At 37.0% G+C, this 18,699-nt stretch overlaps 1 protein-coding gene across 9 annotated transcripts in view; it reads left to right on the forward strand.

Annotated features, from left to right (window-relative positions):
* Positions 1 to 18,699, forward strand: part of nav2a (neuron navigator 2a) — a 262,068-nt gene that overhangs the window by 156,404 nt on the left and 86,965 nt on the right. For all 9 annotated transcript variants that reach the window (XM_028014169.1, XM_028014164.1, XM_028014165.1 and 6 more), the window contains 2 exons: positions 5,333 to 5,450; positions 7,650 to 7,702. In XM_028014169.1, the coding sequence (XP_027869970.1) occupies positions 5,333 to 5,450; positions 7,650 to 7,702 (171 nt within the window). The remainder of the gene's footprint in view (positions 1 to 5,332; positions 5,451 to 7,649; positions 7,703 to 18,699) is intronic.

An 18,699-nucleotide genomic window follows, 5' to 3' on the forward strand; every position in this document is an offset into this window, starting at 1 on the left:
CCACGTGGGTGATTCTTTGTCAGACCGAACAGCTGTCAAATCCCTCAGTTTTTTTAAATTAGCGATGCTAGAGGGAAAATAATCCAAAGAAACACTAATTTTAACACAAACTTAACTTCATCTTCTTAGTGGATTTTTTTATGCCACCTTTTTGAAACAAATCCTGGATAAACACAGACTATGCAAGAGATTTTTGCACCCCACCTTGGGTATTTATACCTTATTAATGTTGATGTATTTTTATCCCGGTTCATTACTGAAAGGCATTTAAAGGACCATTTACTCTGTCCATTGAAGTTCAAGCATGTAAACCACAAAGGAGTGACTAAATGTTTTCCATTTTACCATTAAATCAAACCACAACAACGCAAGTCTGTCCATCAAAGTTCAGCTATTATGCTGGTAACTCCGGTCTATTACAGTTATTATTTTAAGGGTTCAGTTAGCGACACAAATAACTTTCCAAAAATGAATATGATGCAATTCAAGCTAAAACTAACAAACACAAAAGAACAGAAACTACTTTCAGTTGCTATCTTTTACAAGACATTTTCCAAAAAAACCTTTCGCAATAACTGAAGTAATGACATTGAATATTATGTTTATAAAAGCAATGCTTTGATACAAATATTCCAAAAATGCAAAAGTCTGCAGGTATCATTTATTCAATTGTTATAACGCGGCGATAATGGATGGCATGTAAAGGAATCGTCTTTAAATCAATGGAGTGCTGGATGGCGATGAGCGCTGGCGATTTTCATATTTATTTTTGTAATAGTGCCACAAAATATCATAATAAAAATTCCAAGCCCCTAAATTCATATATTTGGACCATCTGGAAAACATTTGCTTTCTGATCCAGAATGACTCCTTCAGCTCAAGGGCAGTGTGGCGGAGTGAAGCCCGGCCTGACTAAGCAGAGTCTGCACTGCGAGGATGGCAGGCGTCCATCGCCGCCTTTTGTTGTCAGGCTGGTGACTCAGCGAGGCGAGGCGGCAGGCGTGTTGGATCTGCGGCACATTTTGTGGTGTTTGTGTGAAAAGACGATGCAGCAGTCTGGGAGAGTGACTCACCACAGCTTTGCAGAACTGATGGTTTTAAATGCGTATTATAAAAAGCTGCACACAGCTGTCATGTAGAACAGGCTTATACACCAACACTAAACAATATGTTTAGTGTTTTGAACGAGGGTGGGCGATGTGGACTTTAAGTTTTATCACAATATTTTATTGTTCTGTTGTAACAACAAAAGTGACAATAAGAACTACTTATTGCTTCTTTTTTAGGTAAATATATGTATGGCAAATTTTGCGGGATGATAAATCGGCCCAGAAATTATTGCAATAAACGATAGTATTGTCATTTTGAGACCATTTTCAACTAACATAATAATAATAATAATTATGACATATTAGTGCAAGTATAGCCACTTAAAGATAAAAAAACCTTACATTTCCAAAGAACATAAAACATTTTAAACATCCCAAACAAATTAAGTGGGTTATAAAGTCTCCGTAACCAAAATTGCATTTTAGAAAATAATGATCATTCAGCTCAGACAGGGAAAACAGGCAAAAGTGGCAGGTAGGACTGGTGAAATTTTAGTTTTTTAAAAAAGTGCTAGCTAATTATCATTTATATGCATTCCTAAAATGCGTCCAGGGGGCCACACAAAGCTATTCCAAGGGCCACAAACGGCCCCCGGGCCGTACTTTGGACTCCCCTGTCGTAAAGGAAGCCATCTGTCAACAATGTTTTGCTTTCTATTTTATGGACAAAGGTTGCAAGCTGGGCTGAGCGGCTGTTAATAATGCTGGTGTATCATCACCAGAACAGGATGTTGATGGGCTGGACTCAGCACAAAGAAGAGTTTCATAATGAATGAATGAAGGATCTGGTGTCACATTGCTTCTCTCTGATGACGGGAATACCCCTGACCCCTGCACCAATTATCAGCTCCTAAAAAAGACCCGCGTTCCCTTGAAGAGGGAAATTTGGGATTACTGGGAGTCTCTGGGAATGGTGGGATTTTCCATATGAAAACAGCAATGCCTGTACAGCTGCTCATCCAGATTAAATATGTTTCTACTGTGTTGACATATGGAAAGATAGAAGCAGAAAATAGCCGGATTTCAATGTTCAATAATAGACCAGTCTTTAAATATATTAGAGTAGTGTTACACATGTCTACGGAAGATGATTAGTGCCAAAAAAAGAGAAAATAATTCATATTTTTTTCCAAAAGACTTTTGGAAGAATTTGAAAAAATCTCTGACGTACCTTTTTAAAATCAATATTAGGGAATTAACAACTTAAATAAAACTCATATCTTGCTGAAAAGTTACTTATAAGTTAATTTTGTCGTATTTCAAGTGTTCTGAGATATTTGCACCAGAAACTAGACTAAAATACTTGGTAAGATTTTGTGTTTTTGCAGTGTAAACACAAACTCTCAGTGAGAATAAAAACAGTCTCTAGTGAAACAATGAGCCAAAAACAAAAAGTCCCGGATTAAACTTCATCCTTTCAATTTGCTCTCTCAAAATAAAGGAAGTGCGATCTTCAGGAGCTTTTGTGCGAGTGTGCAGGCTTTCTTTGAAGCAGTTTCTGGGAAGCAAATTGAGGGTTAGGGCTGCAATGAAAGACCGAGGTGAAACGGGTAGCTGTCATTCAGCGCACTGAAACCAACAAGGGAGGCTCAAATAACCTGAGAAAACGGATCCATTCAGACTTTAAGTGAAAAATAAAGAGAAAAACAACTAGAAGATTCAGCAGCCTGACTGCTAAGATCTCTGTTTATGTAAAAATCACAATATAGAGTAAAGACATTTACTAACCGTAACAACTAAATGTAATTTTATCTAAATCTGTAACAGTTTTAGCATCTACACTGCAAAAACAAAATCTTACCAACTACTTTTAGTCTAGTTTCTAATACAAATATTTTAGTAGAATTAAAATAAGGCAAAACTAACTTAGAAGCAACATTTCAGCAAAATATATAATTACTTAATATTCATAAAAATGTAGTTCGACTGTTAGATATTATTCCAAATCATTTTCCAATGTTCTAAGTTTAAAAAATTGCCAGAGTAACTTGTAAGTTTTAGACAAAACTAAGACATTTTCACTACAAACTGGAAATAAAAGACTTGGTAAGATTTTGTGTTTTTGCAGTGTAAAGATTAATAATTACTCTAGGTTAACGTCTTGTTGTTAATTTATAACTGCACTGCAAAAATACAAAATTGTAGTATTTTTGGTCTAGTTTCTAGAGCAAATATCTTAGTTGTGCTAAGTAACATTTCAGTAACATGTACAAGATTTTAACAGTCAATAATTCCTTAATGTTGATAAAAACGTACCTGTTCCATTTCACCTATAAAATGGAAACATTCCTTGTTATAAATGAAATAATCTCAGTGGAACTAGTACTTTTTCCTAAATTTTAAGGACTTATTTACTCAAAACAAGCTCCTCTTTCTTGTTAAAAAGTTACTTGTAAGTTTGTTTTGTCTTATTTAAAGTATTCTGAGATATTTGCAGTAAAAGAATACTTGGTAAGGTTTTGTGTTTTTGCAGTGTCGGTATCGCTTAAAGGTCGCTTTGAAGCTTTTCGTATTTAATTTTAGGTTGCCTCTCTAACAGACCGTTTGCATGCTAACATGAGTTAGCGTTTGAGCGCTAGTCTTTGAAGTTTGAACACCTGCTGTAAACCGACATGACGGGCAGTGACTCATCCTTTTTTGTAGTGTTTCAGCAGAAAAAGCCCCGAGTGTGTTTACAGTGCAAACACAAAGAACCAGAGGTCAGCGCCATGTCAAAGCCTAAATGCTGCTTTGTTTTTTGTAACCTCAACACCAGGCGTCCCTTCCAGATTAACAGATGTTCTTCAATTTCACAACCATAAAAAAAAATCCAGTTCTTTTTCTTTTGAGTGGAGAAAGTTTGCATGTTTTAGGGGAAAAAAAAGCAAAGATTGTGTCTTGTTGAGGGGAGTAGCTTCTGTTTTTTATGTTGCTGGTTTGCTGCTCTGTAATTTGTAGTCATGACTTCCCTCCTTTGAGATTCTCTCAAACGTAACCAAACACCACCGCCATGTTTACAACTTGACAATGTAACCGTTGCTTTACAACGGTTATAACTTTGTCTTTTGGCAGCTTAAGGATTTGATTTTTCAAAAACAAAACTTTATCAAGTACTTTCTCCTCGTGTGGAAACTTGAGATTCAGGTTTTTCATGTGTTTGACCAATTACACTTACAACTAGCTGTCAAAAACATAATCTGTTTTTGACAGGTTTTGATCTTTGGGAAAAATGTGCTGCAAGTTTTTCATAGAGGCATTTTATGTTTGTGCATTAAAGCATTATGTCCCTAAACTGTATTCTATTTGTATTAAGCTCTAAAGGTTAATTGATGTGTTTTACTGATCAGATCCCTGCATAAGATAAATATATTCTATAAATATATATATAAATAAGTATTTATATATATTTCTTTTTATAAATGTGATATAGGTAAAAAATTGTCCAACTCTTATCTCTGATTGCTGCATCTCCACCGAATACTCCCTCTACAAACTGGTCAATTTCACAAAATTAAACCTTAATTAAAGCCCTGCGCTTGTTGTAAAAATGTTTCCTTTATAAGACATGTCCCAGTAAAAATCCATGCTTTTTTATTCCCATTACTGACATTTCTCCCAGTAGATATCAGCAAATGGTGAATGATAAAAATAAGATATCAAACAGAGGAAGATGAGCTGCCACACGTTGAATCCCTGCAGAGAGGATCTGAAGCGAGTAGATCCATGAATTGTCAGTTTCTTAAATATAACTCCTTTATGAAGACTTGGATCACTTCCCAACCTTCCTGCCCTCTTTTTATTCACTCAGAAATAGAAACTTGATCGTCCTGTTGTGAGTTTAAGGGAGGACAGGCGTGAGTTTGGTAACTAATTATGAAGGAAGCTATTCAGATTATTCAGATGCTTGCTCTTTTCTGTCCCCAGAGAGTGATGTCAGCATGGCCCATTGAAAACAGCCGCCGTGTGCTCAGAGATGAATGCCCCGGCTGAGCACAATGGCCCCAATTTGAATACCACGCGGATACACTCCGGATCGGAGCTGCAACAAAAGAACCAGGGGCCGCTCCGGTCCCGTTTAACCATGCTGTTATTCCTGTAGCCGTAAATTTGCAACAACCTTTTATGCCTTTTGTTGGTTTTCAAGCGTCTTTGCAGAGTTTTGAAACACTCTGGATATTTGGGACCGGATTTTGTTTTGGTGGGTCTATAACCTGACGGGCGTTTTTGTGTGCTTCTGGATGCAGATCTACACGGACTGGGCCAACCACTACCTTGCCAAGTCAGGACACAAGCGGCTCATCAAGGATCTGCAGACGGACGTCACGGATGGAGTGCTGCTGGCCGAGATCATACAGGTCGTCGGTAAGTTAACTAATTTAATTACAAAGTTGGCTAATTAAAACTAACACTGTTCAAGTGGCGACAGGAGAAAAATGTGAAGAACGTTACTGGTTTTAGAAGAAGTGGATGGTTTTGTTTTTTTATTTTGCTTTACTTCACAGGTTTCTTAAAGCCACTATAGATAGATAGAAAAAAGAGGAGTAGATTTCTGCTGAAAAACTCAAAAATACGCGAGAAAAAACAATTTTTTTTTTCTTTTGCAAATTAATGCAAAAGAAAAAAATTTTTTGCAAAAAAATGCAAATTATTGAAGTCAATGTTTGTACTTTTGAATTTTTTTTTTCTGAGCTCCAAAAGTTGCAAGAAAAACCTCAACCTCAACTCAAATAAATTTCCAAGATATAAAAGGTTTTTTAGTTAGTAATTCCTTAATATTGATAAAAGTGTTGGTTCCACTGGCAGATTATTTCACTTCCAACAAGGGAAAATGTCTCGTTATAAGTGAAATAATCTGCTAGTGGAACCAGCACTTTTATCAATATTAAGGTGTTATTGACTTAAAATAAGCTCCCATATCTTGCTGAATAGTTACTTGTAAGTTAATTTTAAGTTAGTGGTCTAAGAAACTTATGTCAACATAAAAACCTGAGAGATCTTTCTGTGATGTGCTCAGTCTATAAACTGTTTCCCAGTTAAGTTAATAATTCAGCCCCTAGTAATGCAGGATGTCTCCAACGTTAGTAATCCATATATGTTGCCATAGTTACCACCTGAAGCAGGCTGTGAAAGTTGTTCGTTTCTGTGTCTTCTTGACCTTTGCCCCCATCAGAGTCGTCATCATCATCGGTCTTGTCATGTCGTCTGGCCGCCCTTGTGCTGTCATTGCGTCTGCTGGCAGACTGGAGGCTGAAACGGGCCGACACCAGCTGACCGAACGCTGACTCAGCGTGTCAGTGACTGTTTCGTCTCCCGGCTCTTCCCCCATGACCTCTGACCCAGATTTTAAACTTCCCCTTTATTTGAAGACGCCCTCTGTTCTCATAATGTAACTGTTGAATCATTTTATTTCAGGTGAATGTGTCGCTGTGCAGCTCTACACTGCAAAACACGAAATCTTACCAATATTTGCACAAGACTCTGGATTAAAAATACTAAGATTTTGTGATTTGGCTGTGAAGGGACAAAAACACAAAAGTATATCTGCAAAACTACTAAATAAATAGAAAAGATAACCATTAGTTTAATATTTCAGATTTTTGTCATTAAATTTGGGTTCCTACTGCTTCTAAAATCAACCAAAGCACTTAAAAAACATGCCCCAACAGTTTTTATCAATAAGTTTATGTTTTTTGGTGTCTGGAAAATGAGCTATTTCAAATACCTCTGGAATGTAAAGTTACAAACCACTGCTTTTCATACAAACAGTTGTATGATTGCAGATCTGTTTGCAGCCATTTTTTATGTGCGTGTGTAAATGTTGAGTTGGGGGCGCAGCCTGCAGCAGATTATTTGATCCCATTGACCATATCTGATCAAGGGAACCCGTATATTTGGTTTCATTTGGTTGATCAAATATATTTTTCAGTAGAACACTGACCGATATGTTTAATGGATTTAAAGTGACAGAGGCCCTGAAACAGCTTAAAATCTCATTGTCTCAAAATGATTTTGTACAAAACAAATGTGATGAACATTATAGACCGTAGACCGATCCTAACCCGTTCAAAGAACCAGGTCACCTTTAATAATAAGGAGTTAGCTTTGAAGGACAGATGAAGGTTAGTTGGTTGTATCTGGTGGTTCTGTGATGGAGCGGCTCTTTTGGGCCCGCTGCGCCTCAAATGCAGAAATCTGTCCTGCTGGCACAGTTGTCAGCTGTGATCTGACTGCCGTGTCTCAGCTGCTGTGGGCTGGGCCTTTAATGGACGGGAGTGATCCTTAACGCCCCCGACACACACACACACACACACACACACACGCCCACACACGTTAAAAAAAGCAACACAACACTGCTGGTCGGGGCCTCAGTGGCATCACTCCCATTTGTTGGGGCCAGATAATGTTTCATGTCCCTCATTCAGACATCGACCATCCAGCACTCAAACATACTGGAGTTTCCATCCGTTGGATTAAAACAGGATTAATTTACTGAACAATCTCAGATGAGTTTCTAATCTCCCCTCATTTTGTCTCTTTTTCCTTTTTTTGTCTCTTCTTTAGCCAATGAGAAGATTGATGATATCAATGGGTGTCCCAAAAGCCGTTCTCAGATGGTAAGTGACCTCCAAACTTTGTTTTCACTGCAAAAACACAAAATCTTACGAAGTATTTATGGTCCACTTTTTAGTGCAAATATCTCAGTGCACTTGAATAAAGACAAAACTCTTACAAGTAGCTTTTCAGGAACATATGGACTTTTTTGCAGCGTGAACTCACGCACGCAAGATCCTGCCCACATCTCCATGCTGGAGGGCAAAATCCTGCTTGCCTATTATGACTACCATTATTGGTTTTAGCTATTTAGTTGTGAATATAACACACTAAATCTTAAATGTACACTTGAAATGTAACAGGACAAAGAACACTGTGCTTTGCTACTAATTGTCAAGACTACAACAACTAGATAACAAGGTCAGGAAAAAGTTTTAATTAAGAAAGAAAATAGTGAAGTAGAGGGAAGTAGTTGTAGTTGTGATATACTAGCTTGACTATGACGACTTTAACATGTAGATGTGATGTGGAATTCTGTTTCTTTTGGTTCAGTTAAAAAATAAAAAATGCGACCAGAACACCAACTCTGACAGGTCATCAGAAGAGAAGTTGTTTAAATGAGCTAATCTACCAGCGCTGTGGTTGATTAGCTAATAGCTGCGGTAGCTAATCTACCACAGCGATCACTTATTAATAATCACAAAATAAATATCAAGCCTGAAAACATGAAACTGTAACGGATTGAATGTTCTGTTCTTTATGTGGGAAATGATTCAGTGTTTTTTGGTGTTGAATCCTGATACATTTGGTGGCGTTGTTGTTATGGCAGCGAGTCTGCGTGTAGCGTAGCCGACAAAGACAGAGAGAAAAACAGAAGTTTTGAGTTGTTCTTTGACGGTTTTTCTACGCTATTTTTCCCCTTTGCTGTGGCGCACTGCGCTAAAATAATCATCTCCAGGTTTCATTCAGTTGAACGGATTGTTGTGCTGCGGCAGGATGGCATTCTTTTGTCCTCAGGCGTTGTACGGATGCGTGAAATTTCCAGATGTAAATAATAACATGCAGGGGGCCCATATGAGCTTTTATTACGTAAATAATTCCCTAATATTGATGGAAAAAATACTAGTTCTACTGCCGATTATTTCAGTTATAACAGGAGAATGTCTTACGTGAAATAATTTGCCAACTGGACTAGTATTTTCTCATCAATATTAAGGAATTTTTCACTTAAAACAAAACTCAAATATCTTGCTGAAAAGTTACTTTTAAGTTATTTTTGTCTTATTTCAAGTGTATTAAAACTAGATCAGAAAAACTTGTTTTTTGCAGTGTAGCAGTGTGTGGGCGTGCATCTGTGTGTAGTAACTCTCCCCTATGGAAGTTGCGGTACAGAAATCCCTGTGAGTGATTGTAGATGGGAACCGTAAGTCCATTTATATTTACTTTTATGGTCTAGCGGGCTACCGTCTGTGAAACATCTGGCCCAGACTTCGGGCTGTTGGCTCCCAGTTAAAAGCACCGCAGGTTTGGGTTTCAGACCCACTTATGCCTCATCTTGTTACACCAGTGAGGAGCAGCGGATTTTCTCAACGTTTAAACTCTGTTTTCTGTTGTTGTTGGGAAAAGGGCGGCGCGTCCCAAGGCCGGCCCGCCCTCCGCTGTGTGAGATGGGCTGTAAATTGGGTCGGTGTGCCAGCTGAGCAGGGATATTTCTGGCCACCAGCCAGATTATTGAAGCCTTTCTAAGCACCAGAGAGACGCAGGGAGAGACAAGCTCACCCAAATTTAACATCTGAGACAGAGGTGGAACCACAGCTGATCCCAAACAGGAGGCCCCAAACCGTGAGGGCATCTATCACAGACTGCCCTCCTTTTACAGATCTTAGTCTGTTTTCATGTGTTTAAATCTTTTTTTCTCATGTTTTATTGCATATTTATGCAAGATTAAATAAATAAAATAAAAGTATGAGTGAAATTTTATGAGAATGCAGTCAAAATAAGATGACAATAAAATTATAACATTACGAGAATAAAATTGTATGAGATTAATATTACAAAAATAAAGTTATCATAATAAAAAGTCATAACATTCAGACAATAAAGTCATAATATTTAGAGAACAAAGTTATAATATTTTAGGAATAAAGTCATATTTAGATAAATAAGGTAAAAAAAAATAGAGATTAAAGTCATAACACTTGAAGAATATAGTTATAATAATTAGAGAATAAAGTTAAAATAAAGTCATAATATTTAGAGATTAAAATCATAATATTCAGAGAATAGTTAGAATAAACCTATGATATTTAGAAACATAAAGCTATATGAGAATAAAGTAGAAATAATACAAAAATAAAGTTATAATATAAAAATAAAGTTGAACGAGAATAAGCTACATGCTTTGTTTTTTAATCTGAATTAAAGTTATTCTTTGTTTCTTGGGTTCCTTTTGCCCTTAGCATTACAAAAATAGCTCCACTTTACAGAAGACCATCAAAAGAGACTTTAAAAACACATTTCATCTTGGATACTCATAGACGTTGTGTTTAATTTATGGTGGCTAGCTTTGAATGAGCCTTTATGTGCTGAGCTTCAGCGGGTATTATTGGATCTCTGGGTGTAATCTCAGCAGCTCCGTCAGCTTTGAAGGAAACGCGGCGCCATGAAGGGCAGGTGCAACCGCAGTCATTATGCAAATATCTGCTTTGTGTTTGTAGCAGCATCAAAACAAACACACTCAGGTTTGTGGAGTTTGTTTGACAGCTGGGTTGGAGAAACTCCACTTGAAACTCCAAAAGCTTCCAGAGCTGCTGCCAATTACCAATGCTTAGCTTAACCTGGGACTCTAAATGTAAAAAATAAAAAAACCTCCAGACTGAAGACTTTGGTCTTTACATCTTTGGTAGAAAGAGAGAAAAGAGAAAAACCTATTTATTCATCATGCTGTCACTGATTTATTGCCTGTTGCACAGGCCTACAAATATATAAGTCCACAGGAAATAAGACAGAAGTAACTCATAAGTAACTTTTCAGCACCATGTAATTTACTCCCAGATTATTTCACTTATATCATCAGAAAATGTGATGTTATATGAAAGTGGAGCTAGTACTTTTTTGGAATCAATATTAAAGATAATTTGACTCAGAACAATATCCTATATTTTGCTGAAAAGTCACTTGTAAGTTAGTTTTATCTTATTTCAAGTGTACTAAGAAACTTGCACTAGAATATACCAAAATTACATGGTAACATTTTGTGTTTTTGCAGTGCAGGCTCTTCATCTGTCCTAAAAGAAAAGTGTTTGATGCACCTACACATTGTAAGATTTTGTTATTACAAAATCTTACAATGTATATTAGTTTCTAGTGCAAATATCTTAGTACACTTCAGATAATACAAAGCTAAATAACTTTTCAGCATTATATAAGAGATTTCTTAAGTAAATATTGATAAAAATATGCCTTTTCCATTCCACTTATAAGATTTCTTGTTACAAATAAAATAATCAGTGGAACAAGTTCTTTTTTGCAAATTTTAAGGAAGTATTAACTCAAACAAGCTCCTGTGTCTTCCTGAAAAATAACTTTTAGTCTTATTTCAAGTGATCTAATATATTTGCATTAAAAATAGATCTAAAATACTTTGTTAGATTTAGTTTTTGCAGTTTTCAGAAGGAGTTTCTGTTTTTTTAGCTGTCTCGGACCCCCATGGCCTGTCACAGTGCTGAACCACCCAGTTTTAGTTTTAGTTTGTCGTTTGTTGGTTTAGTCCAGATTAATGGTGTGAATTTCACACTAAGCTGTGAAAACCACACAGGATACGAGTAAAACCTGTTCCAGATTTTAAAGTGATTCAGATGAAAAGCAGAAAGAGTTTCACCTTTTTTCTGATTGCTAATAGCATGTTTGCTAGCCTGTAGTTTCTTCCTGCTGCTGTCAGAACTGTGAGAGTTGAAATGGGAGACTGACAGCTATACCTGGGTGGAAACCAGCAGGGCCGGGTATTTAATGGGTTTTCCTGCTTGTGTGTACTTGTTTAAAATCTCAACTGACATTAAGGTTTTCCTGTACAGAGATTTATCCCTCCAGGTTTCACTCTGAAAGTCAGTTTGAGTTTAAATCGACACTCAGCAACATTTCATTTGCTTTTCCTTTTTCATGACGGGTGAGTGTTGTTTTCTAGACTTTTAAGCTTTGATTTAAAACACGTTAGCTGCTTGACACGTGTTTTAGAAACAGTCGTTTGATATTTTATTCTGTCTGTGAGAAAATTATAAGCAGTTTTTTCTGGGAAAGTAAAAAATAAAATAACATTTTGGCATTGATTTATAAAGACACAGTTGGCATTTAAATCACCTTCAGGCACAGGAACTTGCAACCGTTTTGGGTTGCTTTTTTTAGATCCGACACACTGCTGCATGTTCAAATTGCAGGTGCAAAAGCTGAAGAAAAAGTCTCTAGAATAAATATCTTATTACACTTATCTTCTGAATTTTGTCTGAATTTTCTGCTCAAATTTCACTTCAACTCTATTTTCTCCTTCATAATTATGAAATAGGAAGATATAATTGTCAAAAAGTTCATTTTATTTTTCTTTGCCTTTCTGGATTGAGCAGTCAAAAATTACCTGGTTCAATTTGAGATCAAAGTTGCAACATTTGTTACATTTTGAGCTGCTGCTCTGCATCAAACAAGCCAAACACTTTGAAAAACCTGTTCCCATCCTCACCTGTGGGGGCGCTGCAGCATGAACCACTGAGGGAAACAACACGACTTGCTTCTTCGCAAAATGTAAACAGAAATGGAGTAACGTCAGATTTAACGGTTGTAGGATTTCTCTTTTGTTTTTGGTAAAAGACAACGAGTCATTTTTCCTGCCAGCGCCATGCTAACTGGCTGTATTTACCCAGAATGCCCTGCGCTATTGACCTAAGTGCTAGTACTTTTTAAATTTAAATTTATATTAAGAAATTATTGACTTAAAACAAGCTTCTGTATTTTGCTGAAAAGTTAAAGTTACTTGTAATTTAGTCTTGTCTTATTTCAAATGTATTAAGATCTTCACACTAAAATTAGATTGAAAATACTTGGTAAGATTTTATTTTTGCAGTGTAAAAATCAATCTTATTTCAATCAACAGTTGATTTATTTTGGCATTTCTTGTTATTTCTGTTGCTGTTAGAGGTTTTCATTGGATTTGGACAATGCAAATGATATAACCACATAAATATTTAATATAAATTCACAAAACGCCCTGCGACAGGCTGGCGACCTGTCCAGGGTGTACCCCGCCTCTCGCCCGGAACGTAGCTGGAGATAGGCACCAGCAACCCTCCCGACCCCATTAGGGACAAGGGTGAACAGAAAATGGATGGATGGATGGATGGGTGCGTGGGAAAATCCCAAGTCTAGTCACCGGGTCAGAGCTGGGATGATCACATGTTGAACCGATAAGAGAAGAGCAACTTTAGTTTCTTTTGCAAAGCAACAAAAAAGAGAAAAAGTGAATCATTTGCTGTGTTTTTTTTTATCTCTGGGAAGAACAATGGCGCACCTGCAGCAGAGGGTGAAATAACAGGCTGAACGGAAAAAACTTCCCGTGTTTGACCCTGGGGTTTGGTTTTCTCCATGCAGTGAAAAAGAGCATTGCCACTGGCTGCAGATGCACTCAGTGTTCCTGTTTTTTAGCAGAAAGTCATCTGCAGCTGATCAGCAGCGCAGACAGAGTTTCCCTCCAGGAATCTGGGAAAAGTGTGGCCTTTAAAAATAAAGACATTAGTTCAGGCATGTTCTAAAAACTAAACGGGAACTGTTCATTGAAGATAAAACGATAGAATAAAAGACAATGATAAATTTTAATAGGTAGAGAAATAATGTTATGTCTTAATAAGGTAAATAAAACAAAAATAGTTAGTTTGAGATCTATCTATGGCTTCCTTTATTGTCTCATTTCACAAACTAAGATTTTAAAAACACAAAATCTTATCCAGTATATTTGTTCTAGTTATATTTGGTCTAGTTGGTCTACTGCAAATATCTTAGTTCACTTGAAATAAGACAAAACTAACTTACTGGTAACTTTTCAGGAAGATATAAGGGCTCATTTTAGTTAATAATCATTTAAAATTGATGATAAAGTTCCAGGTCCACTGGCAGATTATTTCACTTTTAACATGGAAAAAATATCTTGTTAAAAGTCAAATGATCTGCCAGTAGAACTGACACTTTTTCAGCAATTTTAATGAACTATTGACATAAAACAAGCTCATAAATCTTCCTGAAAGTTAATTTTCAGTTAGTTTTGTCTTATTGCACTTGTACTTACAGTATATGGTTATGCTAAAAATTAAACCAAAAATACTTGGTAAGATTTAATATTTTTTACAGTGTACAGTTTACAGACCAACGTCTGGCTTCAGTTCAGTTCCGTATTATTTAGCATCAGCAACAGTTTTTTGCTGCATGTGTTTCCATATTCTTGGAAACCTTTTTGTTTCCGTTAGTTGTTGTCAGATTGTTGTGTAGATCTCATGTCTCAAAGGTTAATACAATGGAGATGGGAAAATGATAAGCAACCATTAAAATGTCAAAAGTCAGTGATAAATCACAGTTATTGTTACGTTATATGGGGAAACAGGAAGCTATTTAGCTTTAGCTTAGCTTAAAAAGAATGAAGTTGTCATATTTTAAGTCATAAAGGGTAACTATGAGCCATCAAAATTCTGCTCTTGCAAAAAAAAGTACTCCCTACCTTTCTTCCTCTTTCTCTCTCTCTCTCACTCTTTCACACACACCCATAAACACACACACACACACACACACACAATAGCAGCCCTGTGATGGTTGGAAGTGTTTGTTCAGTTGTTGGCCGGCCGGCCCAGTGCGGCTGTCAGGAACCGGAGCAGGTGGTGACCGACGGCGGAGCGGCGGCGAGAAGTCGGGCCTCAGACACGCGTCTGATGCTGGAAACTTCTGATTTGTTTAGAGGTATTTTCAGATTAGGAGGTTTTATTCTGGATTTTCTAGATTTAACAGTCACAGTTTGCAGCATTTTCAGCATGGAGCTTGTTTTCTCATAGGCTGAAGAATATTTGTGATAGATTTTTTTTCTATAAAATAATGACATGATCCTCATTAAGGATTTTTAAGCTTGTAGTCTCAAAAAGTGTTAGTGATACTTTAACTAGTGGTTTAGTCAGGAGGAGGGATTATTCAGAGAAACTTTGGCATTTTAATATGTTTTCATTATGGCTGGTTTTAACTTCTCATGTTGTAACTACTGAAAATCAGGAACAAACAGCTGTGGAAAAATATTAATTTCAGAATTATGACTATTTTTCTCAGAATTTTTATGTTTTTCTCCAAATTTTGATTTAATCTCAGAATTTTAACATTTTTCTCAGAAATTTGACTGTCATATCAGAATTGTGATGCTTTCCTCAGTATTTTTACTTTGATCAGAATTTTGATATTTTTATCTGTATTTTGACATTTTGCTTTGAACTTTAATCTGAGAAGTTTGATGTTTTTCTCAGAATGTTTGATTTAATCTCAGAATTTAGACTTTTTCCACAGAATTCTGATGTTAATCTCTGAATTATCACTTTAACCTTCTGAGATCAAACCTCAGAAATCTGAGATTGAAGTCAGAAATCATTTTTTTTCAGTTCAATCCTCTTTCGTTCTTATCATCTTCAGATGTGGACTCTGAAATCTGAGCCACATAAATACGAGTTTTGCTGCAGATTTGGACCTCTGAACGAAGTTTCTGTCTTTGCTGTGGTTCTTCTTCCTGGAGGTTTTAAATAGCACAAGGTTTCAGTGTTTTACCCCCCAGAGAGGCGTGGCTGGGTACATCTCAGCAGGACAGGCCTGGCATTTATGAGGAGACTCTCTGAAGGTGACTGCTATTCAGACTGCAGCTAAAACAGACAGTGAGAGTAGTTCAGTCACCAAAGTGAGGTTTCAGATTCATTAAAGAAAGACTTGGTTAGAGCGGTGTTTCAAAGAGGGTTATTTTTGGGTAGTTGTGGTATTCAAAGAAGGCCATAGTCCCCATTCTTGCCCTACTTGTACGCTACGTCGTGTCATCTAGAAGGACAGCATATGTCCGCTATACTGACAGCTGTTTCTCAGATCAGAGATCACAGATATGTTAGCAGGGGAGTTTTGACTCAGTCAGTTGACCTGTTCATACGCTACAATAGCACAGAAAGGCTTTGGAGGTTTAATTTAACAGAAGTTAAATTAAAAGATATTTAATGGCACTCACATAGGACTGGACAATAAATAAATGATATAATAATTCCCTTCTCACCCACTGCGGGTGGTTCTTATCCTCTGAGCTCGGGTCCTCTACCAGAGGCCTGGGAGCTTGAGGGTTCTGCGCAGTATCTCGGCTGTGCCAAGGACTGCACATTTCTGGACTGAGATGTCTGATGTTGTTCCTGGGATCTGTTGTAGCCATTGGTCCAGTTTGGGGGTGACTGCCCCGAGGGCCCCGATGACCACAGGCACCACTGTGGTCTTCACCTTCCAGGCCCTCTCCAGTTCCTCCCTGAGGCCCTGGTATTTCTCTAGTTTCTCATGCTCCTTTATCCTGATGTTGCAGTCGCTTGGTATTGCTACATCTACCACAACGGCTTTCCTCTGTTGTTTATCCACTACGACAATGTCTGGTTGGTTCGCCATTACCATTTTGTCTGTCTGGATCTGGAAGTCCCACAGGATCTTAGCTCTGGCGTTCTCCGCCACCTTTGGGGGTGTTTCCTACTTTGATCTCGGGGTTTCCAGTCCATATTCTGCACAGATGTTTCTGTACACTATGCCTGCAACTTGGTTATGTCGTTCCATGTACGCTTTCCCTGCCAGTATCTTGCACCCTGCTGTTATGTGCTGGACTGTCTCAGGGGCCTCCTTGCACAACCATACATATATATATATATATATATATATATATATATATATAGAAAGGCTTTAGTCGCTCAACCTCCCATGGCCAGCTGAGCTAGTTTGGTGGAATCAACTAACTCGCTCACTCTTTGGTTACCTAGCAACAACCTTCTAGATAGGAAACAGTTTCAAGTCCCCCCCACCCACAACTTTGGTTACCTAGCAACAACCTTTGAGTAACTTGCTCAGTAACAGTTTAACAGTTAAGTGCCTCATAACTGCTTAAAAATAAAAAACAACGATGGAGTGAAAACTGTGGATAAATCAGGAAATGTCAGTCCAGTTTGACAGTATTTCAGATATTTAAACAAAAAAAAACTTAAATAATTATCGATATTGAATTATATGAAACACTTAGCATTTCGTCGAACCCTAGGTTCACAGAAAGCCAGATGTTTCACTAACAACATTTTGTAAAACACCTGTTGTTACAAAGTTTAAAAAAAATATTTTTTTTTACATTCTAATAAACATTGGAACTGGAAGACATTTTAAATAACCAAAATAAATAAACAAAACAACAGAAACAACAAATAAAAGGAATTACGGAGTCTCTGTAAGCACAATAGTTTTTAAAAAATGGTCTAGTTGAGACAATAGCAGCTGAATGAAGACTTTTGTCATCTAGTTTTTGGTAGAAAGAGAGAAAAAACTTGCAAATCATGCAGTTGGAATTTTAAAAAAATTGTTTTAATTGATTTATTTCTTATAGCGACTAGGCCATCCAACATGACCATCCAACATTTGGATGGTCTCTTTCATCCAAATGTTTTGCTTGATAATTGTAGTGAACAAGAAGGACCAACGTCAAAGTAGAAGTAAGCTTTACTTTGGTTTATGTACCATCATTGAATTTATTTATTTAAAAGCTCACATGATAGAAAATGTAAAAATCCCTTTTCGTTTCAGCTTCTCACCTCAAATCTGGAAGCAGGAGAATCTGTAGGTCAGGCTATATTTAGCTGCTGCATATTAAGTGTAATCATGTCATTAATTGCAGGATGAATGGCACTCAAATGCTTTTTGCCTACACCCAATGGACTTAATGTGTAGTTTACATGTGTTTTACTTTTTATATGGCTCTGAGGATTTATTTTCCTTGTGTAAGTGTCCCAGGTTTTCCCAACTCTCAGATGTTCTTCACCTTTTTAAGGTTTCTCTTAGTTTGTGTCCGTTTGTGGAGCCGGTTCTGTAAAGTTCTGCTCATCTGAGAGTCTCATATCTGGCCAGCTTGTGTAATGTAACATGAGAAAGGAGTGTTTTGCGCCGTATTGATATCTTTTATGTATCACCCTTTGTGTTTACTCATCGCCTACAACCTTTGGTCAATCCCATTTAATGACTTGTTTTATGTGGTTTACTTTAAAATCACGTGACCCGGTCATCAGATTCTGGGCATAATGGGTCAGACGATCCCGAAACAAAGCCAGTCTGCCTATCAAATCCTCCTGTTGTCCAATGGCAGCTCAGCAGGTTGCCAGGGCTGTCGTCATAGCAACTGAGCTGCAGTAGAGGGGTTGTTTCAGTTTAGAACTGCTGACACATGTATGTTGATTTGTTTCACAGATGTCATCAACATAAGTCTTTATTCACCACGATAAAGACTTAAACAGTCGTTGCACCAAAAAGACCTCCATTACCAAACACACGTTTTAACAAATTTAGTTTAAATAATCATATATCATGGATTTGAGACCTGTGGTGATTTCATGTGTATTGTAATTTAGAACAAAGTGTATTTTGTTGTGCAAATTGGAATTATGAAAATAACTTTGCTGACTGTAAGCAAGCCAATAAAAAAAACATTTCAGCACTAGGATTAGGTGGGTTCTTTTTGGTGGTATTGAAATTAGTGTATTTTGCATGATCACAAGTTACTACTGGCAGAAACAACTAAGAAGACGACAGGAAGTGGTTTTAGGATAATGGCGTCGCAGATTTTCTAACGACTTCCCATGTAAACAAACTTATTCATGTATTTTAGTTGCATTCGTTATTTCATGGAAACACTGCAAAAAGCGATTAATAATAATAATAATAATAATAATAATAATAATAAAAAGATGACAAAATGCCTCCAGAAATGCCAATTTTGAGCAACAGGACA

The sequence above is a fragment of the Xiphophorus couchianus genome, chromosome 4, assembly GCF_001444195.1.
Source record: "Xiphophorus couchianus chromosome 4, X_couchianus-1.0, whole genome shotgun sequence".
Lineage (NCBI taxonomy): Eukaryota > Metazoa > Chordata > Actinopteri > Cyprinodontiformes > Poeciliidae > Xiphophorus > Xiphophorus couchianus.